Source organism: Schistocerca americana, chromosome X (assembly GCF_021461395.2).
Source record: "Schistocerca americana isolate TAMUIC-IGC-003095 chromosome X, iqSchAmer2.1, whole genome shotgun sequence".
Classification (NCBI taxonomy): Eukaryota; Metazoa; Arthropoda; class Insecta; order Orthoptera; family Acrididae; genus Schistocerca; species Schistocerca americana.
In genome coordinates, this window is record NC_060130.1 from 96,491,897 (window position 1) to 96,516,713 (window position 24,817).

Sequence of the window (24,817 nt, forward strand, 5' to 3'; positions counted from 1 at the left end):
GTCTGTCTGTCTGTGTGTGTGTGTGTGTGTGTGTGTGTGTGTGTGAGAGAGAGAGAGAGAGAGAGGGGGGGGGGGGGGGGGATGCCAAAATTTTGTCTTGAACTAACACCAAATGTGGACTCAATCTAACATTCATGATTCATTGCCTTTAAATTAAAAATTGTAGTTGTGTGGGTGGGGTTTCCCACATTTACCAGTTGGCTATGAATGGAGAGGAAATCTGAATGTCATTACAATCATGAAAATTATTCCCATATTTGAGAACAAATGTTGACTTAAGTTGTCAGTCAGAAATCTGTGCATAATTTGTACATAATCACAGAAATAAGGTCTCATTAGCTTCCAGAAATGTGAATTCCTAACCCCAAGGACTGCAGACTTGCGTCAAACATTTGTGTGTGGCTATCAGTGCCCATTGATGATGGCTGCTGCTGTGTGTTCTCTTTGTTAATTCCATCTCTCCATGTTCATCTGCCAACTCTACCATTATGCAATGTCTGAAGACGGTATTAGTAACCTAACAGGTTCTGTCTGTACATCATGTCTGTGACAGTGTGACATAATGAGCATGTTATGTGAGGTCTCCAGATATTGTTTCACAATTTCTGTTCTTCTTGTGTGTTACTTCTTGCAAATCTAATGGTGTGGTGGACCTAAGACTTTGAGGCCTTTTAGATGAGCATTATAATATGAATCTTGAATCTCAAAAATACTCAATAGAAGGCCCTTATAACTGTGCACAGTTAATTTGCCAGTGATTGTAATAATTATTGCTATGAACTAACCCATTGAATTCTAATGATCCCATGTCAATTTGACACACAATCAGATGCTTAACTTGAAGTCTCAGTCGATACACAATTATAACCTGCTACAAAAGTGTCGTAACACTGCATGGTGAATAACTGAAGAGAAGATTTGTTTCAGAAAAAATGTGTGTGTGTGTGTGTGTGTGTGTGTGTGTGTTTACAGAGCACCATATTTTTAAGAGAGAATTGTTAAAGAAAATATTTTGAAAAGTTTTAAACTTAGATGCACGTGAAAACCAAAAATTGCAGGTTTTTCCCGTAGATATTAGATTGTATTGATCACCACCATGGACACCGTCAAATAGTCATAGTAGTATTAGTAATAGCAATACTAGTAATAGTTTCTTTATCATTAATATAAGCACATATTAGTGCACTGCTCATAAATAATGTACCTGATGGTTAATGGAAACAAAGTATTTGCATAGTGATCAGTATCCAGGCACTGGCTCATTTTGAAAAAAACATACTTAAAAGTATTTATATTCACCTGAAATAATGCGTGAAATTAGCAGAATACTGTAAAACTCAAATAACAAAATATAATTAGCAGATTAATAACAAAGTGCTGTCATATATTTTGGCAATCTTTCTCCTATGGAGAGTTTTCATTTATGGCCTGCTATAATTGCATAACGAACTTCAGTTCAGCTAATCAGTTTAAAAGTGAATCCCTTTCTAAATTGTTCAGGTCTTCAAGCATTTTTCTGGTTGAACATTCTAGTTTTTCATGGATTTTTAAACTGTTTCTGGTAGATACAAAAATGAAAACGGAAAAAGTAAGTTTCCTTAAACTGATCTTGCCCATTCCTGCTCCTATTTTCTTCCTAATGGGCTCTAATGACATATATAAGACATTGAACTGTGATTGTAGTTTGCATTTTGCAATTCATCTGGCAGTTAAAAATAAGAGCAAACAAATATATTTGCATTTCAGCACTTTAGGATACTATAAAGGATTTGATAGTATAGTGAATACTAAACCAAATGAGAAGACGTTGAGCAACATCAGTTCCCAACTTTTAAGCAGTGAAAAGTAGTGAGTTAGCCTATAGTTGACTTTTTGGAAATGACTGTCAGAACCAAAATTATAGACTGTTATTAAGAGAATTACAAAACATGTGGCTTACCAAGATAACTTCATGGAATCAAAAGCATTTTAAAATTCTCATTAAAAATTGTGAACATTCAGAATCTGAAGTTCTTGAAGTTTCACCACTGACCACTCGTAGCTGCAGTCATATGTGATAAATTCTCATCTCATCTGAGCTAGTACTATCAGAGTTCAAATCCATTAACCAGTTCATTCACGAAGGCTTTAGTCTACAATTCTCTTACTTTATGTTGAGCAACTTTATACCTGATCTAACGCCTTGTCAGGCGCCTTCGTGCACCGTTTATTACACCCACTGACTCATGTGACTAGCACATAACCTGCCCCATGTAAGCTCTGACTTCATTGACTAATACAGCTTCTCTATTGGAAGGGATGAATTTTCAGTTATATGTAACTTTTTTTTTTACCTAACATTCTGAAATATTTAATACATCCTTCACCTTTTCGTACTTTCTCCTTGATATACTTTTTTCCACAACTATAGCAGAAACTGATAATGAAGAAAGCTGCCTAGATGAAGTTTTAGTAACTGTTATGAGTGGCTTCGACCAAATTGGGCCATCCTCAAATGTAACACTAAAATACAGCACTGTTACTACCAGTGATATCATCTGATGTGTGGTGTAGCAGTAGACCTGTGTTCTGGTGTTATATATGAAGATGACCCATATAACATGATTTCGACTGTATTCTTCGCTAAGTAATAAAACGAGATCACTTATTTCTTATATGATAAAATGCTGCCTTTCTACAGCAGACATATTGCTGTTTCCAGCAATTAAAGATGCAATGACTACCTTCTGAGGTATTATCTTCAGTTTTTTTTTAAAACACCAACTATGTTTTCAGTATTGTTAGTAATGGTAAATTTGGAAGTGTGTCATTCATAACTATTCTTCAATAAATCTTCTACTGCAGGTACCTCTGTTGATCTCATCTGTATCAAATTAAGCCACAGCCCAAAATGTAAACTAGTTAGTAAAAGAGTAGGTATTGTTCTATTTTCATGTGGACTGTGCAAATTGGAGTCTGCTCTATTATTATAATAGAATTTGTGTGATTTTATATTTACTTGCAATGATTGCTGCCACTGGTCAAGGAATGTGTCACAGTGTAGATACAAATTTGAAGTAAAGTGATTTTGTGAAATAATGATTTGCAACAAGTTTGCAATCACTCATATAACCTGTTGGTGAGTTGATGCTTCCAGAATATGAACTAAGACAGAAATAGCAGAACACAACAGTAGCAATGGTCAATTATTTTGGATGTTTTGGCTATGTAGTAGCACTGAGCACAACCTTCAGACAATATTATTCTACTTAAGTCTGTATTCAATTCAATTGTTTCAGCACAGCTGTTTTTAAAATTTTCTGGTGTGTTATTGGGATTTGAAGCCTTTCCTTTAGATAAGCATTTAGTATGGATATTGTGTGTGCCTATTCATAATTACATCAAACAAATTTATGACTGTACAGACAGGTTCTTATTGCAGGTGAAGTGAGGATCTGTTTTTAAATTGAATACTAGTGTATATTTGTATAATTTATTTGGCTTTGATATGGACATTGTAACTGACTTGTTGCTCAACAAACTAAACATGTTATGAATATAAGTTGCTGCAGAAGTTAGTCGTATTGTATATGCCACAAGTGACCATTTAATATTCCAGGAAAGAGCAGTTTGATAAGTTTTTCATTGCTTGATATTGTCTTGATGTTGTTTATCAGTACTAGAAAATGAAACACAACACAGACCAATAATAAAAATGACATAAAATAGAAAGAGAGCCACTATTAGAAATGAATTTAGTCATGGATCAAAAGAGGGATGAAGAGTAAATGTGACAGCAAAAAATTTGTGCAGAGGTGAAATTTCAGCTACTCCCCTTGACACACATGAGCCACTCATATTAGAGAGTGTGCAGTACTACTTATAAAAGTAAAAATGACTTGTAATTGTGTGCATAATTGAAGGAGATTTACTTTCTTTATATGCCACAAAAAGGTCTGCCTGCCTGCCCGTCCCCATTTCTCAACACCAACCGCAACCTGTACATCTGCTTCCAAGAATTATAGATGTGGGAAAGATGTAAGAGTAGCAAGAAATTGATGACCATGGGAGTGGCCAATATAGTGTCTTCATAACTTAGTGGTTCATATGACAGGTTGGCTTTTAATAACAGATTGTAATTACCGCCTCAGATAAATCTTCTTTTTTTTTTTTTTTTTTTTTTTTTTTTTTTTTTTTTTTTTTTTTTCTTGGTATAATAATTTGTTTAATTTGAAAAGAAATTAAAAGTGGTCACTGCCTTTGAATATTTTGAATGCTCAAGAGGCCACAACATGTGACATTTGGTTATATCATAAGACCTGCAATGGGAAGTTAATGTATGTTCTAAAAACTGAGGAATATGTCTAAATTTTTATAGTAGGGACGTGTCTAGGTGTGGGTCGTTCACTTGCAGAGGCCCTCCCATACACCCACTTCTATTTATTCAGTTATTTCTAGAAAATAACAGTGTATTCCGTTTACTTGATAAGGTTTATAATAATTCCAAGGAAATTTTTTGCCACATATGTTAAATGTAAATTGGAAAACTGTTATGTTTCATCTCATTTCTTTCAATGCAAGATTTTAACTCTGGCTGTGATTTATCCTGGCCAGTTTTTTTGCTGTTAAGTATATATAAAAGCCCTTTCACATGTATAGGGGAAGATAAGGGATACTGTGCCCTGTTCTGGAATTAACTACATCTATATTGGAAATTACTACACTCATAACTGTCACATTGTTAATCACCATGGCCTCTAAACTGTGTAGACTTTTGTCCATATCCTCACCAAATTCACTACAGCTGCTTGTCGAAAGTGGCTTATAAATATTTCGTATCTATTATCAGAGGACAAGAAAACGTGAGATCTGTAGCACTAGTAATCATCCTAACGAAAGACTATTTTCTCAATGCTCTGGAAAGATGGCATGTACTTCATGCTTGGATAAATTGTGGCTCAAAATTTGATTGCCTGTCTTCAGTTCAGTGCAACTCATAACATGGTTCATCTTCTTCCCTCTATCAGTAAGTTACTGGTTTATGTCAGTCGTTTAATCTTTTTTCCTAATCTGTTTAGTACTTCAGGAAATGCTATTTCAATGTCTAACCAATTACGCCTTTCAAATTGAAAGCAGTCTGTGCCTGAAGTCAGTGCTATATATTCTGAAAACTGTAGCAATGAAAGATGTGAATTAGTTGCTTAAATTATTAGTGTTCAGAAAAAAAATCCTTTCACTGTGCCTTCCTTTTGCTCTTCCAAACACCTGTATAGTCAATATTACGTATCAAATATATGCAGGGATCACTAACACAGTTTTTACTGACTGAGAAACTTGAAGCAACAAATTGCATTTTAGTGAATATCGTACAAAACTGTCTCTGTGTATTGATGAAGAGATTGTTGAAGCACAAATCTGTTTGCTATTTGTACATGTTGATGTATCTGTCTGTAACATACTCTGTTTCAAGAAATGTCAAAGGTAATATATTTCAAATAAAAGATAAATTAGCACAATACAAAACAATTTTGTGCATTTTATATGCTTTTTTAATAAAATAATCTTTGTATTTATTTGACTTTGCAGTTATAACTATTAACTTCAGGATCTTTTATGATGTTGAATTGACTGTGTCATGCAGTTTGAAAAATTATGTATCAGAACTTTAATACAAGTTTTCAACTTCGTCTCGTAATGTTTGTGAAATGTCCGCCCAATCAGGCATAATGATACTTTCATTTATCCTAGTCATTAATCATTTTTGTTGTTAAGAATAATGTATTATTGGACAATATTGTGATAGTTAGATTAAGTTTTGTGTGTGTGTGTGTGTGTGTGTGTGTGTGTGTGTGTGTGTGTGTGTGTGTGTGTGTGTGTGCGCGCGCGCGCAATCTTTTTTTGTGATTGGCGGCAGAAACTCATGCTTGTTAATGACTGCATCTTGTAAAGTGTCGATGATTCTTTGCACCTGATGGTTCTTCATGTGCTGTTACAGGTCTTGCATTTTCATTACTGAATGTTAAGTGTATCATCAGTGATTTGATGGATATTATTTAGTGAGTCACTGTAATTTTATGAATGTTAAGTCTTTTATGCTTGTCTTATTAAAATAAATTTAGGGAGTATGCCTTCCTCATTAGCATGTCTGTCCTTCCTGGTTTGTTTTGCTTTAAATGCACTGCATAGATTTGTGTGAGAATTTGCATCTAATATCTTTCATTACATTTGTTTATATGAAATTTGTATGAATTCTTGCATGAAAATTTAAACAATTTTTGGACTTCTAAAATTGAAATAATATATTATTACACTTTTGTTGATACATTTTTGTATTTTTTCCTAAGATCTTTGCATCCCATAAGCCATAATCCTTGCAGATGTTAGTTTTTCAGTATGAGTTCAACATTATTGGCTGCTAAGCATGGTAGGTTTCAACTAACGTGCATAGTTACTAATTATTTAAAAATTTCAAAAACTCTTATCTTAGTGTTATGCAGGCCCTGAATTTTAGTTAAATAAAAGAAAGAGAAATTATTTCTAGAAGTAGCTAGTCACTTAACACTCTAATTTACACGTAGTTAGTAGAGTGTTCGTAAAGGTGGTGTGGGATGGCAGGGGACGTGTATAAAAGGAAAAAAGTCGAGCGTTAGTGAAACGTCACACTGATACGACATGTACTCCCCGTGTGTGAAAATGCCCTCTGTCAGTGGGAATTAACATAACCAATATATTTTTTGAGTAGAATTGGAGATGAGTATGGTGCAAGGAATAATAACACTGAATATACTAGAAATTGTGATGACAGACTGGGAAACTAAATTGAAAGCATAAAATGAGAATGAAATATATGACAACTACAAAACTCGTGAAATGGGGAATTGGTTCAAATCTTTGTTTCAGAAAGGATGTTATCATAGAAATTGTCTGTTGTAGTAAAGCAAGATATTTTTTAGAGTGGAACACTTTTAATATCAAGTTTTTTAACTGAATAAAAGTAATTTCCCTTCTACATTACACATTACTCCTCCATGTATTTTGTAGCATCATCATTGGCGTTAAATATATTGACAAGGAACCTCTTTTTTACAACTTTTCAATCAGGTATGCAAATATCAAAAAGAGCTCAAGATTTCCTGGTTTTGTTGTGTACTTGTTTAATATCATGTTCTTATTTTCTACAGAGATGCTGCCTTGTGGCAGTAGTGCGTACACTTCATAAGCTTTCATCGTGTGTGCAGTGAGGTTTAACACAAGTGCAGTGTTAAAATGATGTACCTGAAATGTATAAATTGACTTAAATCACAACTTGATCAAACTTGCGTAATTCTTTGGTAGCTTTTTATTTTAATTGCCTATTACATACTTCCTGTAAGCTTTATTGTTGACTTGCATACAATATACTGATGGGAAAGTCCATAGTGATTATGGCCAGTTGATTATTGTATCCAACCATAACTTGCAGTTTTCAGTTGGAACAGCTAGTACCTGGCATACCATTCTGATGCTGAGGTGGCTCCTAGAGCACCTAATCTGACCGGACAGCAGATTATGATATCACATACCACAAAGCGGAATTTCAATGTTTTTGCTGTTAATTTGCCCACTCCTATCTTAGAAATGGCTGTGTGACACATTTCAGAGGCTGAAAGGTCTTTTGAATCTGAATTTGATTATAATTGTTACTATTATTATTGTTGTCGTCATGATGTGGTGATGCTTCATGTGAGCAACAGCTTTGTGCTATCCTTTGATTAGATACCACTTCAGCCACTTGTGTGGTGAATATCTTAGTCTCACTCTTAGTTCTGATGAATTCATGTGAAATATAGTGTTGTGTTTGTGTTGTTGTTTATGATAAGGGGAAGGGAGAGGAAACCAGAAACCAGTACATAGTCTGCTACTCTTGAATAGGGGAGGCAACCTGTAAACCTCCATTTAAAGGCTAGGTCATCACCAACAGTGTTGTTTGCCCTGACTACATGAAACACAATATAGAAGTTTGCAATGTAACCTACCATTAAGACAAAATATACTACCACTTATACTCCCTTTGCTGGCCAAGTGCTGATGATTAAAATCTATTGAAATAGCAGGATTCAAACTGGCTGTCAGTACGTAAAATGCCAGTTCGTGAGTAGCCTCACATATTGAACTGGGTTAGGGGCTGGATTAAAATAAAGAATAGTTCAGTACGATGATGTTGATGATGATGATGATGATGATGATGATGAAAGATTTTACATCATGTAAGTGGAGTAGAGGCTGTGACAGTAGCTACTGAATCTTCAGGGTGTTATTAGCTGCAACTCGTCGCAGATATTGGAATTGTTGAAGCTTTTTACAGGAATTTGGATTTTATATTTGGTTCCTGCTGATGACTGAGTAACTAGTCAATTATTGATTCTTTTTTTCACCATTTGGTGCATCATACCCATGACCAATCAGAAATATGGAATTGATCAGTTAAGACAATCGTTCCACAATATACTTTTGATCATTGTCAGTGTGTGTGGGGATCGCTCTGATAGATTAGATACAGTGAAAGAAAATGTCACATCTTTGTAAATTAGATACAGTTAACAAAAAGCAGGATTTGAACCCAGCTATTTCCCTTTAGCAATACTCTTCCAGTAATTGGTTTAGAGTTCACATTGTTGAAGGTGAAAGTAATCAAAGTAGTATTTGGAAGGTGCTATTGTGACAAAATGTACCATCCTCATGCATGCAATCACCTTGTACTTGATGAGAGTGTGTCAGATAATTAGAAGCTACTTAGCTGGAGATGTATAACAAAAAAATCAAGACAAATGAAACTGACTGACTTGTCTGCCCATATAATGCATTCTATCAGCCATTTGTATGGGAAAAAGGCACCCCTAGAAGAGAGAAAATAAGGCACTGTCCCTAATACGTGACTACCGTACGGTGAGAGAACTCGCCAGTTGGAGTTCTCATAGCATACCAGTCTCAGGGCACTACATTTTAATGAACTAATTGTTATATACTGGAAAGAAACATCCAGTGACTAGCAAGGACTTATCCAGTGTTTCAGATGATAGTGAAATGACTGTGTTGAAAATTTTCAAGTTTTGCATAAAATCAGGATACCTTCCTGAGCTAACAGGAAGGACATATGTCAGTTGGTGTGGCTGATTCTAGCAGTTTTACTTAGCGATCAGCCAGTCCAGTCTTCTTCAACTAGCAAGTTGGAATGTCATTTTGGCAACCTTACACCTATCACTTTTCATTGGCCAGTTTCTTGTGGACAGATTGATCTGGAAACTTGGCACATAGGTAATGAAATGATATGGAATAAACATTATTTGAATAGAGTGAACTTTAGCTTCACAGAGTTCATTGCTCTTAATTCTCAGTCTCCCTTCAGCTGAAGATCTTATTGATTTCTCATACTTGGACATATCTTCACATGTAAACACTGATGCATTGCTTTCAGAATGCACGCAACCAAACTCGGGTATAAATAGAGTTTAATTGGGGCTGGTAACCTACGAAAAATGTGTAGAAAGACCAAAATACAAACAAAAGGTGTTTTCATAACTGGAACCAACCTTTTCCCCTTAAAAAAATATTCTTTCAGCCTCATATATTCTGCAACTTAAACACACTCGAGTAAATATTTTGTACCAGCCTCACATCTTTCTCAATACATCACTTTGTACAGCCTTGTGTGTTACGGAGGTAAAAGTAAATCTGTATTATCAGTGTGATTTAGTAGAACACTTTTTGTCTCCAGTTGCAATTGGCACAGTTCAGTTTGCACGCATTGTTCAGTCTGACAACATGCCACAAAGCATCATTTTGAGCTTAGATTGTGTGTGCATTGTCACTTACAACAAAAACAGTTGTCAGCATGGGAAGTTGCCCACCATACTGGCATCAACCACAGTGACATCATTCTAACATTCAATCAAAATTGTGAGACACAAAATATCTAAGGTCTGTCTCTTCTTTTTTTTTTCTCATGGACAGTACCACCAGCTAATTGCTACTTCAAAATTATGGATCGCATGTACCTTAAGGAGAATGCAACATAATTGCATTCTGCATTTTTTGAGGCAGCTGGAAAGGTTTTGCCAACCATTATCCAAGCACCACCCCAAGATTCATTTGACCTCTAAGTTTCAGTTATGAACAACAGTTCAAACATAACATGTTACAAAGTGTACATTGTGTGTCTGAGACAGGATGTGGAAACCAGCCCAGTATTTTCATAGGTGGATGTGAAAAACTGCCTAAAAGCTACATCCAAGCCATCAGGCACACTGGCCCCCATTGTTAATTCACAAGGCAGAACTGATCATGGACTGGTGCACTGTGCCTCCCTGTCTCATGGAAGCGAGTGCTTTAGTGTGGTTGACTATCCGTGTGGATATGAAATCTTCTGTTGCGATGTAAACACTGCCTGGCAGGGCTCTCGTGCTAGGCTGCATCATTATATGAAATATTATCAGTCATGAGGCCTACATATATTTGCAATATTTTACTAATCCCCTTCTGATATCCAGAATGAGGTATTCAATGTGCAGTGGAGTGTGCAGTGATATGAAACTCCCAGGCAGATAAAAACCATGCTGGACTGAGACTCAATTTGGGTCCTTTTCCTTTTGAAGTTTGCCAGTTGTGAAGTTTGGAAGGTAGGCGGTGAGGTACTGGCAGAAGTAGAGCAGTGAGCACAGGTTGTGAGTTGTACTTGGGTAGCTCGATTGGTAGAGCATGAAGGCAAAGATCCTGAGTTCGAGTCTTGGGTTGGCACACAGTGTTAACCTGCCAGGAACTTCCGTTGTGATATGTCACCATAAGGTTCCATTTACAGATGTAGCTGACTGTGTTTATCTGTGGTATAAAGTAGTGCCAAAAGGAGACATGTTTTTATCTCAGTAGCCTCAACCTATCTGACTGTTGTATATATAAACAGAGCCTGGCATGAGGACCCTGGTTCTAATTGTTTACTACCACTCACTGTGTTCCGTATGCCTTGCCTCTCACATTTTGCATGTGTCTCCATTACTTTCATAAGAGGTTTTTCGCTAACCTTAACAAACTGTATTCATCTTAACAAAAGTTTTCAAATTCTGTTAAAAATATGTTATTCCAGTTTAAAAATATACCTCAATACTTGGCTGATGAGACTTAACAGCAGTAACCATGTAAGAAAATTGTATGTTCCTCTGGATACAATCAGCCAATGAAAACCTTAATTTTGTATCTTGAATTGTTCAGAAAATAATTGCAGTACTACATCTTGGGCAACTCAGCAGAAATAATTAATATCTGTTCACATCTGTATACCAGTTTAGGTAATTTTGCTGTTTATGTAACAGTATTCAGTGTTGTTAAACACACAAAATTTAAACATCATAGTTAATTCTACTTACCGGAGCAGTCACATGAGAGTACCAGGTGGTTACAATTAAACTTTCGCTGCTTGAGTTAGTGTAGACTGAAAACTGTTTACTGTATTGGTACCCAACTTTATAGGAATGGCATTCAGACTGTGTCCTGCAGGACTTGCATTGTTCGTGGTGATATTGTCATAATTTGCCATAAGGCTCCGTTACTGGTACGGAGACATAGGGTTGAAACGCAAGTATCAGTGTGCATTAAGTTGCAGACAGTCAAAATGGGTTTGTCAAGGTGATCGGGGCTTTATTCATAATGCTGTTTTATCAAAAGAACAACAACAGTGCTGCTGCTCTTTGTGAGTATCAATGCTTTAAAGTAATATGAAGAGGTCCTCTTTCCACACTGTGGATTGAAGCGCATGATTTGGAAGTGGGAATCATCTGGTAATTTGGGAACTGATCCAGTGAGATACCTACAGCCAGTTGCACAAGTTGTTGCTGAAGTTACTGATGCCATGGCAGAGAGTGCAGGACACAATGTGCAATCTTCAAGCAGTGCACCAAGGTCCACTGTTCGAAAAGTATTGCGAACAATCTTTAGTGCAGTTCCGGTCTGTCATGGATACAGATGGTCATCACGTTGAGCAATTTTTGTAACCTGGAATGTTAACATTGTATGCGTTTAACAAATGTTACCCTCTCATGTGTATGTTAACATACATTTCTTTCAATGGTTTATTTAATATTTCTCTTCCGTGTGTCCTTACGAACATTTCCAGAAAGTTACTTTGTACTGTGATCACTCATTTTTTTTCCTGAGGGCCCTTGCAAGTAGCAAAAGCTTAATTATAACCACTCTGTTCAATGCTCAGGAATTAAAAGCAAAAAGCCAGCTTAAGTGTGATGGAAATGACCTTAGGGGAATTGTGGAGAAACAGTTTTGAGTGATTTATATAAATGTAAATATACTGGCAATGTAATTCTTTTTAAGAAAGGTATGTATCTATGAAGAGACTTCAGAAAATAAGTTAGACATGTTATCCCATATTAAGACTATTGCACAACAAGAGTGACACATTGTCAGAAGAGAGTACATTTTATGGGTTTCCTGCAAACAGAGAATGGTGCATCACAGTGTGAGATTGAAATAATGTGGGAGCTGAAAATATACTCCAAAGTTGAAGTAAGTGTGGCAGTAAGATTCATTTGGGCAAAAGTATAAATTTCGCACAGATTCACCATGAAATTGTGGTGGTATGTGGACCAAATGCAATCTTGCATCCAGTCGTAGTGAAATGGTGCTAATAATTAGACAAAGACTGCAGACATGGCTCGTACTGATCAAGCAGGAAGCCCATCAACAATGACCATAGACAACAACGTCTAGGCAATCCAGGAAGAAAGTCTGGGTTGAAAGAAATTTTCTGATGGTAAAGGATGTTCACATGGCATTTGTCGAATGGCTGATTGGCCAAGGAGCAGATTCCTACTAAGGAACTGAACGATTGCTCGAACGCTACAGTCATTATTTACATAGACTTGATCACTGTATTGGAAAATAGTGTTGTGCCTCTGTGTTACTTCGAAATGTAGTGCAGCATTCAGTAGAAGGTCCTTGGTCTGCCATAGTTATATTTAACTGAGTTTCTCAGGGGCCCCTCTTAATTAGCATTTCTAATATTATCTCTGAAAACATTTTCACATTTCCCATTGTTCATATTTGTTTGTTAAACACAGTTATACAGGTTTTTTGTTAAATGAATTAAAGATACTACACAGTGTAAACAAAAAAAGAAAAATAGCCATAAACTCACTCAATTGGGGAAAAAACACAAGCCCACTTTACAGCAATATATCAGTCAAAATACAGTAGAAAGGATGTCATATTTAAATGTTAAAATTCTTTACAGGATGCATTTATTATATCGTTATTACTTCAAAACAAACCCAACTCTACACAAGTAACAAGTTTTCTTTTCTATATTTTTATTTCTGCAACTGTCATTCCTTGACTTGGTGTAATGTGAGAAAGATTATTTGTAGATTAAAGCAACATCATGCTAAGTGTACTAAAATATAAAGTACGAGACTAATGCAAACATTATTATTTTGCACAGTCTTTTCCACATTTGCAACACACAGGAGATTTTTTGTTTCTTGTGCTGTTAAGTGTTCAGGTTGTGGGCTAATCAATATCTGGTGTTCTTTATAAGCGTGTATAACCCTACCATATTTTACAAACCAAAAGGTGCTCCTAAATTTTTAAGCAATTTTAATAAAAAGAACATATTTACCAATTTTATTATTAGATTGCGAAGCCAGACTAAAAAAAAGAAATCCGTAGTTGATAAAACTGAACTGACCTTTAAAATCCCTGAAAATCATCATCTGAACTTTCTTCTTCTTTTTCCTCCTCCTCCTCCTCCTCCTCCTCCTCCTTCTCTTCATAGTCATTGTTGTCCTCTTCAAATATAAGATCACCCTCACAGCCATCGAGAACATTACTTATGCCGCACTTGAAAGATTTAACCGTAATGTCCTCTTGCACTCTAGACCATGATGTTTTATCCACTGACACGCTTGTTTGTAGGTCATTTCAAAGCTCCCTTCAGCGTGAATTTGTTGGGTTTCATCCATTTGTTGCAGTCCTCTCCCATATACATTTTAAATGGTTTATTTATCAAGACATCAAGAGGTTGCAGTTGTGAAGTTAGTTCTCCCAGAATAACAGCAAGCTCTGTACTTCCCTGACTCAGTTTCTCTTCCACAGAATTTTCCGAAGGACTCCTAAACTGATCTACCACAAGACGAGAATTCTTCTTCAATAAAGCACCATTCCTTCTCTCCCCCACTCAATTAATCCATAATTTCATACCAGCATCAGCCATCCAATCCTTGTCACATACATGAACACCACCACCTATCGGTATTTCAGAAGATTTTGACATTGTTCTGCACTTGAAAATGATCATTGTATTAAGCTTAGTATCATCAGCACAACATGAAAGGACAACAGTGTAGTGAATTTTTTCATATCCACTTGTTTTTATAGTTACACTTTTAGCACCTCTCATGGCAGCAGTTCTGTTACTTGGCACATCAAATGTCGGAGTGGTTTCCTCCATATTCTGTATTTGGCTAGTTCCACACTGATTTTCTTTCATTGTTGAATAATAAAGTGATGGAAAGATAGTATTTTCTCTTCAACTCTGTGGCATTTTCTGAGATATTTTGGTTTTGGTTCACATGCCAAGTCTGACACTTCATTTACCTGTAGCACCAACCGACTCCACCCTTAAAGACTATTAATTTCCAGTATAATGCTAGCTTATGAGTGTGTGTTTCAATCATTTTTGTATTAATTCAAATGCCATTTTGACAGTGTCCTTGAATCCATTTCAATATGCCATCTTCTAGTTTTCACCATTTGCGTTCAGTCCTATGTTTGCACATTTGTTATGGCAGGCCATGAAGGAGACGACTTTAGCAATCTTATGAATATGCGCAACTCGTCTTTGTCACATCAGTGCACTGCTGTTGCCAGTTGAATCCAGTGTTGCCATGTAGAGATAGGTTTCCCATGGCATCGATTATATGGCCATTTTCAAGACTGGTGGAAATTGTAAATCAAACACTGGACATTTTTGTATTAATTTTGAGTGCAAGGCACACCTGAATTTTGAGGCAATTCCTAGAAGAAAAAAGTGCATCTTATAGTCCGTACAATATGGTAATTTTAATGTCACTTCTTATACCGGCTGCCCCTCCTAATAGTCACTGGCATATTTTCTCTGATGTTTCAGCAGGTATTGGCAATTTCATTTTTGCGTTGTGTACTGGAGTTGAAGCAAACAAAATGGTTTTTTTTAAGAGGAATTTTATATGCCCATTCAATAGAGCAGTCCAAAATTAGTCAAGTGTGGTAGGTGTTTTTTCGATGTGTATTAATAGGGACAGTAGAACACAAAGAATAACCAGTACTCCAGCAGCAACTCCAGTGCTCCTGCATTGAAGTAGTAGTCAGCATGGGCCAGGAGGTACTGTTTATTCTTCATGTTTCACAGCATCTGTTAATGTGTATTGTTAAAACAAATATCACACTAGACTGATTTGGGACCATTCTATCGAATTGGCATGTAGAATTCTGCCTTGAAAATAATTTTGTTTGCAACGAGAAAAAGGTGCTTTCCAGTGACACTGGGTGTCACATGAAAGGTGTGAAGGGCAGTGTGTTTGTCTTGACTCCTTTTACACAATGCAAAAACGAAACTGCAAATACCTGCCGAAACATCACAGAAGCTGCTGATCTATGCCAAGTGCGCCCTAGTATTTCATCAGTAACTATTTTCAAATTGGTATTACTTACAATTACACATTCCTTCTTGAGACAGGCTGGCCTTCGAGAAAATTTGCTCTGATCTGCAGTCTGCTGCCAACAAACTGCCTGCTAAGCACTCATTATTTCTAGCAACCTCTTGTCACATTAAATTTAAATTTTGGTGTATGATTTTTCCTCCCATGTAATTTCCATATCGAAAAATTGTGTGAACTCCATTTCACACAGCTGTCTCACACTGCATAAATTGAAGGGACAGTGGTATAACATACCTCTTCTATGAGGAGTGAAGTAATATAGTCATGGTGTACACTACGAGCACGTCACTTCTTTCACAGTGTTAGCCTACCAGCATTATTTTTAAATGATCCTCGTTTTTAAAATTATTTCACCAATGAAGATATTACTGAAATTCTTGTTTTCATTCTTCATATGGTTGCAGAACTGAAAGACATAAATAAGTCAGCAAAAACCAACTATAGTATGTACCACAGGATCCAAATGCCTTTTTGTTGTGTAATTTCTACATCAAGCATGGAGTGGAAATGACTAAGGTTCTTACCAAGCGAGGTGGCCCAGTGGTAGCACACTGGACTTGTATTCGGGAGGATGATAGTTCAATCCCGTGTCCAGCCATCCTGATTTAGGTTTTCCATGATTTCCCTAAATCGCTTCAGGCGAATGCTGGGATGGTTCCTTTGAAAGGGCACGGCCGACTTCCTTCCCCATCCTTCCCTAATCCGATGAGACCGATGACCTCACTGTTTGGTCTCTCTCCCCCAAACGACCCAAGACTAAGGTTCTTACCACTACTTGTGGCATGTCATTTGAGCAGCAGTGCTTTGATGTAATTGGAAACTGGCTATGGCCTGGGCATATTCTTCTTGACACATGATGGATATTGGTGGCACAGTGACATATCTAGTACTTAAAATTAACCAAAGGAGATGGCACAAGGTACTATGGACAACATTATCTACAAGGAATAGAAGTGCAATAGTAATTTGTTGGGGGGGGGGGGGGGGGGGGGGAGGAGGAGGAGGAGGGTGGTCTGGGGCAGTGACAGCAAAGTTGGGCATTATGAGACAGGTGACTTGTTGACCACGAATTTTGTATTCCCTTCCTCATGCATAGATTGGAAGCTTATAGGGCCTCCTTGGAATATTGATGAGTTTACATTCTTCACTACGCCATGTGTTTTTTATGAATTTAATAACATATTCAAAATCTACTCCTAGAGGAGATCGTATTTTGCAGCCCAAGCCATCCTTGGTTTACAAAGGTAATCATGTCACACCGGAATAGAAATAAATAGATAGTACTATTTTGGAACTCAGGGGGGACCTCATTTTTACCAGGAGGGGGGTAGTCCTGGCGGAGAAACAATATTGTATCTTTCTCTTCGCCAGCATGTTACGGCGCCTGCCATGACCTCCAGCGGTGTATGTCGCCCACACATAATGCCACCCCAAAACAGCAGGGAACCACCACCTTGCCACACTTGCTGGACAGTGTGTCTGAGGTGTTCAGCCTGACCGGGTTGCCTCCAAACACGTCTCCGACGATTGTCTGGTTGAAGGCATATGTGACACTCATCGGTGAAGAGAACGTGATGCCAATCCTGAGAGGTCCATTCGGCATGTTGTTGTCCCATCTATACCGCACTTCATGGTGTCATGGTTGCAAAGATGGACCTCGCCATGGACATCGGGAGTGAAGTTGCGCATCATGCAGCCTATTGCGCACAGTTTTAGTCTAACACGATGTCCTGTGGCTGCACGAAAAGCATTATTCAACATGGTGGCATTGCTTTCAGGGTTCCTCCGAGCCATAATCCGTAGGTAATGGCATCCACTGCAGTAGTAGCACTTGGGCTGCCTGAGCGAGGCGTGTCTTCGACGACAGTTCCTGTCTCTTTGGTTTACTCGGAGACGCCTGGACACATCCCTCATTGAGAGCCCTTCCTGGCACAAAGTAACAATGCGGATGCGATTGAATCACAGTATTGACCATGTAGGCATGGTTAAAGCACAGACAACATGAGCCGGGTACTTCCTTCCTGGTAGAGTGACTGGAATTGATCAGCTGTCAGACCCACTCCATCTAATAGGTGCTGCTCCTGCTTGGTTGTTTACATCTTTGGGTGGGTTTAGTGACATCTCTGAACAGTCAAAAGAACTGTGTCTGATACAATATCCACAGTCAACGTCTATGTTCAAGAGTTCTGGGGACCGGGCTGATGCAAAACATTTTTTCATGGGTGTATATGCATGAACAGTCTGCACTTTTCCACTAAAATTGTTATCTTCATGAAGATCCCAATTAAAATTCACAATAGGCTTCATATTTTATTGACCTTTTTGGAAGGTAAACATATTCACAATTTGATTAAAAATATAGGTTAACAAGTAATGAGGCAAATACGTGATGGTTTATCCCAAATTGTGATATAGATAGGTAAACGGCATTGTGTGGTTAACTGGGAGTATTATGAGGACATGAAACATCTTAAAGGAAAGAAAGAACTTTCATTCTAGTAATACTACATAATCTTGATTATTGCTTGTCTTATCAAATTAGAACTATTGAAAAAGCTGGAACTGTCTAAAAATAGTTTATTTTATTTGATTGGCACAAAACTGTAATGCAGATGCTCAACAAACTACAGTGAGAAATGTTACAAGGAATACGAATTAAGTGTAGGGCTGCTCATAAAATTCTGAAAGACTGTTTTTACATAGGAGTCTAAGAACAATTTTGTCTACGTAAAACAACATAAAAATAGAGAGGTTAAAAATGTGTAGCTGTGTAGTGGTAGCTATTTTCCTGTACGACATTTATGAGATACACTGTTTGTTGACCTGCTTTACTTTAAAATTCTTGCATTTTGTCCTCATTTTCATTTAAGCATATAAGTCATTGTATCATCTATTCTTTGCTTTTGCGTGTGCAGTGAGTATTATTGTGCTCTATGTTTGTATGCTCTCTTGTTCTTGTCTGTGTGTGGGTGTTTTGTTTACAACATTTCTTTTGAGTCTCAATCTTTTACTTGAATCTATGTGTGGCTCTCATATCCATTGCTTTTCACTATTTTAGTTTCTTCCATATTTTTTCATAATTTCGTGTGTTGAAAATATTCCAATTATTCTCACTATCATGTTCCTTGGTACAGTAATGGAGTGTAATGTGTGAACCAGTTGGTTTTTCTATTTGTGCTGAAAGGGCTTTATTTTCCCTTTTTGTATTTATTTTTAGGACCCCATTCATTTTTCTGTTTAATTTTGCATTGTGCTGTTATAGTACAATGGTAATGTCTGTGGTAGAAACCATTTCTTGTATTTTATTTTGTAAGCCTTCTCCCAAAATAAATTTTAGTTGTCATTTAAAAAGATATTGGGTAATGCCCTTGAGATATGAAATCCCATTTGTAGGCCATCTTGTCACTTTGTAGATTATAAATGTCCCCATCAAAATAGAAATAAAATTGATCTGTAGTCATTGTTACTTTAAATACTTCTCGTGTTATAACTTCTGTAAAGAGTTTGTAAGTGCCATTTAATTGATGTATTTATATCGAAAGATTTCTTTTCATGAGCGTAGTGGTTGTAATGTAATATGGTTTCTGCCATATTCCTTGTGTTTCTCTTTATAGTGACATTTCTAGTTAAATAGCATTTTATTTTTGTTGGTATAGAAAGATTCATTTTATAGCATGTGTTGTTGTGAGAGTAGCTGTAGCTGTAGTGTGCTATGCTGGGGTCTCTGTTGTCTCTCCTCTTAAAGAGTCTGAATTAATACAGATTATCAAAAGATGGAACAAATATCCTTCTGAGGTTTACCAACTATCATTTTTCCATAGCAAATCACTCACCTGCTGATCTTCCGTCCCAGGCATTGGATTTCATTTTTTTACAGCAGGTGTTTCATGACCTAGTAAAGAATTAATAACAAAAAGGGACTGCGGGGAAGCTACAGGCCGATGAAAGTCAGTGTAGTCTGGCAATGCATATATTTAGAAATGCTCACATAAATGAGAGGCAGCCCTGTCACAAATTTCCAATACTATCACTCTCAATAAAGCAGCTGCTGAGCAAGCAATGGACTTGCTGTAGGACAAGTCATTAGAACAAAAGTTCACTCAAACAATTCTGTCTTTAGAATAAAGACCAGTCCCTAAAGAGAGCACTGAAATGAATTAACATGGCCACAAGCCATGAATATGATCACGATAACAGGGGTTGGACAATAGGGCTTACTGTGTTGCATGTCAATTTGCAGCTCTGGTATCTTGCAATGCAAACATAGTAACAGCACAGTCACAAACATTGTAGTTGTGGCTTGCTTTGTAATTCTAAACATCACAAACAGCTCGTGGGTGGCTAAGACCAGCCTGCTCCCATAGACATCTTCAGAAACAGCAACGGAATAGGCAGGAAAGCTGCTCTCTGGGCTACGTAAAGACTTGGTCAATGGACTACTGTGCACCCCCAGTATACAAATAGGTCTTTGTAGTCATCCTAACAGAGGCTGGATGTGTAGCCATTCCTGGTGTTCCAGCAAACTGGAGGGGCCAAGTTCCTTCCTTCAAGATGAATTGACATGGATTCCCAGAATGTGGGATGCTTTGTATGTCTCTGCTGCCAGGTGGCTTCAACAACTGTTCAAAATAACAGCTAGGAAACCAAGCTACATTTTGCCATCTTCAGAGTCATGTGTACTATATAAATGGGGAATGGTAAAATTATACTGCTCCTTCCAGCCGATAATTCTCTATGTAGACAAGATCTCGGTAGTGTCTATGGACCTGAGAAAATTAGTTTGATGGTATTAAATTTATAATTAGGATTGATGACTTGTCAATTAATTAACTTGCCAGTCTGAATAGGTATCAGTTTAGTTGGAATTTTATTGGAGTTCTAATCTGTGATCAGAATTAAGGGATTCATGTTATTATTCTGGTCTGGAAAGATGGTGTGACCTAGCTGCGTGCGTTATGTGCTTGACAAAGTCACTGCATTATTATTTGTTTCTACCATGTAATGCAATTTTTTAGTGATTATGACAGTGTTCCTCTTTGTTGTTGCCTCTCTCTTCATAATGTTATAGGCTTCTATCTTCTTGTTTCTTTTCTTCAGGGTAGCAATATCTGTGTAGATTGTATTATTGTACTTCAGATTTAGTTTCTTCATTACATATTGTAGTCCTTTTTTAACGAAGACCATTCTCAGTCCTAAATTCCCTGCTGTAGTCATTCCTTTCATATGTTGGGATGCTGAGCATTTTTGAAGTAAGCCTCTATAGCATAGTATATTTAATGTGCTATTAGTACATGTAAAATGCCACTTGTGTTTATATGTCTTGCTCCCTCACACTAAATGAAACTGAAACAATTACTGTTCCCTACAGTTTTTTTTTTGAGTGGAGAGTTTCACTTTGAAGTGTTTGTTTTGTAGTGTATTCCTTGATTTTGTTCTTCATCAGCCACAGAAAATAAAATGGTTGACAAATATATTGGTACTAGTTCTAGATGCTTCTAACAAAAGCTTGTGTGGTGACAGATTTTGGGAAAAGGTCAAATTCTGCATTTTTGTGACACCTTAGATCTGTTTTTAAACATCATGTTTATGTGTTATTGAAAGACCAATTGAATTTTATGTACTCAGATAATTAACTTACCAGTCTGAATAGGTATCAGTGTAGTTGGAATTTTATTGGGAGTTCAACTTTTTGCCTAGACTGAAAAAAGTCACTGAAAAGTGACTGTGCTCTTCTGAATTGTTGAAGTTAATCTTTATTTATTTATTTGTTTATTTATTTATTTATTTATTTATTTATTTTCTCCCCTCTGTGGAAATGCTATTCCTGTTCTAAAGTGCGGCTGTAGACCAAAGAAATGAACACTGTTTTTGTGTTAAGTTACTGCACCCAATTGTCAGTCTGGTTTTCATGGTGACTGTTGTGAAGTGTCACAGAAGAAACGTTTGTACAAAAAATGAGGCACTAAAGCAAATATAAAAATGAGAAGATCCTTCTTGTGTTCATTCACATTTATGTAAATGTTTTATTGCCTTTGATTATGAAGTTAACCAAGTTATTATTATGAGAGAACTAAATATGGGCCACATGATGTGGTTCAAGGAGAGAATTATATATTGGGGACAAGTAGTAAACCTCTTTTTCTCCACTGAAGTCTTAAAGCAAGTGAGTGATTACTTAAGAGACAGATTTTGAGAAGCAGTTATTCGTAATGTAAAGTCGTGTATAGATAAAAGCTTGTTACTTTTCAGAGTCACCTGTGTTTCGAGAGGATACATTAAAAAAAATTAAACTGGTTTGGTGTAAAGCTCTTAATCTTGTGGGACTTTGAAACTGGCTTTTACTAGGATTTTATTGTGTACATAAAACTCTGAAACATTCAGAACAGAGTAAAATTGGTGATGATGTAACCAGTCTATTGAGCACATTTCCCAAGAATTGTCACACAATGTTATCAAAGAGCAGTATACAAACCTGTAACTTTTCTTATGACTTGTCATAGAATTACCAATGCCGTTGGAACAAAACAGAATAGAAATATCATTGAAAATGGACAAAAATTCTAAAAGGGGTGAATTTACTTTTTGTAGCTCTGAGAATTTGCTGTTTCTTTGATGGCAGGCCAATCACCTTACTACTGTCCAATTATTGTGTCCCAGTGGTAACAAAGAAAGAGAACTATACGTCAGAATCACAAATACTAAAATGTGAAACCAAGGTGGGTTATAACATTTCAATTGGTATTTTGACTCTGAAGAAAGGCTTCTGAGTTTCATTGAAATAATATGAGAGATGATTAAATTATATAAGACAATGGAACCTGCAGGTTGGAATATCAACACCATCAGGAAAAGGATAGATTGCTACTCACCGTAAGGATGACACATTGAGTTGCAGATAGGTATGATGATTCTGGTCCGAGCTGCTGGAGATGACAAGGGGGGGGGGGGGGGGGAGGACTAGTTTGCAGCTCAATGTGTTATCTTTATGGTGAGTAGCATAGTGATACATCCTTTTCCTAATACTGCAAATTATATAAGATGTTTTTGACATACAAATTTTCAGCAATAAAGTCTCTAAAAGTCACCAGAAACAAAATGGCATGTCCAAAAATCACATGGAGCTCATCTGATGGTTGAGAAGCTTCATGAAGCTGTACTGTATGAAGTTAAGGAACAGGATCATCATATGGTATCCTAAAAAACTTGAGCATCAAGACAGGTCCTACCCAAAGTCCACTACCTACTAGAGAAACAAAATTATTGAACTGTGTGTAAAAGCAATAAGAAACAGTCAAAGAGAAGGCCTGTGTGTGAAGAATTTCATGATCCATTGTCATTGACTCTTGTTTCAGACAGTATTACACAAAGAAACATTACTAACAGCTGTGTACGTGCATTTTATGGATACCTATTCTGAAGTCGTGGAAACTGAGGCCTATGATGTATATAATTGTGCACAGTGTTTGACCTATGAGAATGATACATCCACATTTATTGTGCACTTCAGAATGAACACTGAAAACTAGCTAGTAGTGCTAAATAAAGTACTAATTTAAAATAACAGCCTGCTGAAAAGTGTTCATTACATAAATTTTATTTTTATGTAATGTCTGTTCACCTCACTATATTGCTTCACTTTTTCAATAAAGTGATTTTGTGGTTTCTTCTAATAAATTTAATTCATTTCAAGACTTATTCATTCTCCTTTCTGCCCAACAAATAAATTACATTAATACATATGTTGCATTCACTAACATTTAGCTAGTAACATAAAACTGTAGTAAATACATAATAAGCTTTGCAGCAAATAGAGAGCATTAAATGGGATGTACTTGTGAAACATTTTAATCCAATAATAAGTGAGCATGTGCACAAAACAGGGTGGCATATGGACTATACTCCCATTACACATTTTAGATCTTGGGCTGGTGGTGCACTCCCAAGAGTTGGACAGTGAAATGGTTGAAATATGTCTTCAGATATTGTCATGGATTAAGGAGAGGACCAGATTAGTGAGAATACAGAGAACTGGTGTACGAGGAGGAAAAAGTAGACAGATGTGGTCAATGATAGGAGTTGTATCAGGTTGTGATGATGCTGATGCTATATGATCATGATGTCTGTACACATGTCATTTCACCTCTGTTGTTGTGTGTTAGCATAATGATACCTTTATTTACACTGTTCCTTGCATATTGCCAGAATTAACAAATGATTTTGATATTTTGTTATTGAATAAATTTTCTATTGTGATAATGTTGTTTCACTGCCATACTCAGAAATGATCAGTTTTCATGTCCTGTTCCCTTACAGGTTTTCTCATGACAGTTTAGATAATACAGAAGTAAATATGTAATTCCTTTGGAGCATAGTACTGTCTGTTCAGATGAAGCACTGCAGCTCTGAACACAGTTTAAACTGAAGTTGATATACTACATTAAATATAGTTAGTGTTTAAACCTCACTGAAAAACAGGGATATTTTGGATTTTCTGTACAAATTTTTTTCCTTGTGTTCTGCAACAAGCAACACTTACACTTTTCTTGTAGAGCATACAATTTTTACAGGTTAAATGTCTTTACACTCGTGCTTTCTAAGATACTGTACTTCAAAAAATGGCTATTTTCTGAAATCATCCAAAAGTTCACGTTTCAGGATTATAAGTTTAATTTTTTTTTTTTTGCTCGCAACTTAGCGCTGGCCTCTCAAAGTTGAAAACTTTGATTCTGTGCTACCCACCTGTATCAGTAGCTGGTAACTTCTACAGTACAGGGGTTGATTAACTTAGAATTGTTGCAACACTCAGTGATGAATTACTTCCAAACTGAAAATTCCACAACAACATATTGGCATCCTATCATCTTTTTAGGACACGCCTTATATGGAAATTGACAGCCTCTAAATTGTCACCAATGGCAAAAACTGTGGAATTAGTTGTTACTGTTAGTAATTGCTGTGTCTATATCAATTTTTGGGAATAGGAAACATTTGAAGGGTGAAAAAACTATTGAGGAAGCTTAAAGTGACTGATTATATATGATGCTGCCATATCAATACACACTTCACACACTATCATGGACAATTAAGGAATCTGGAACTGA

At 36.6% G+C, this 24,817-nt stretch overlaps 1 protein-coding gene across 4 annotated transcripts in view; it reads left to right on the forward strand.

Moving 5' to 3' along the window:
* Positions 1 to 23,912, forward strand: part of LOC124554792 (glucoside xylosyltransferase 1) — a 164,041-nt gene extending 140,129 nt beyond the window's left edge. Inside the window, exons 8-9 of one of the 4 annotated variants that reach the window (XM_047128444.1) lie at positions 5,975 to 6,035; positions 23,634 to 23,703. In XM_047128444.1, the coding sequence (XP_046984400.1) occupies positions 5,975 to 6,035; position 23,634 (62 nt within the window). In that variant the 3' untranslated portion in view covers positions 23,635 to 23,703. Of the gene's footprint in view, positions 1 to 5,974; positions 6,214 to 23,068; positions 23,301 to 23,633 lie in introns of those variants that run through there. The other 3 variants (XM_047128441.1, XM_047128442.1, XM_047128443.1) reach the window with 3 other exon arrangements.
* The last annotated feature ends 905 nt before the right edge of the window (positions 23,913 to 24,817 follow it).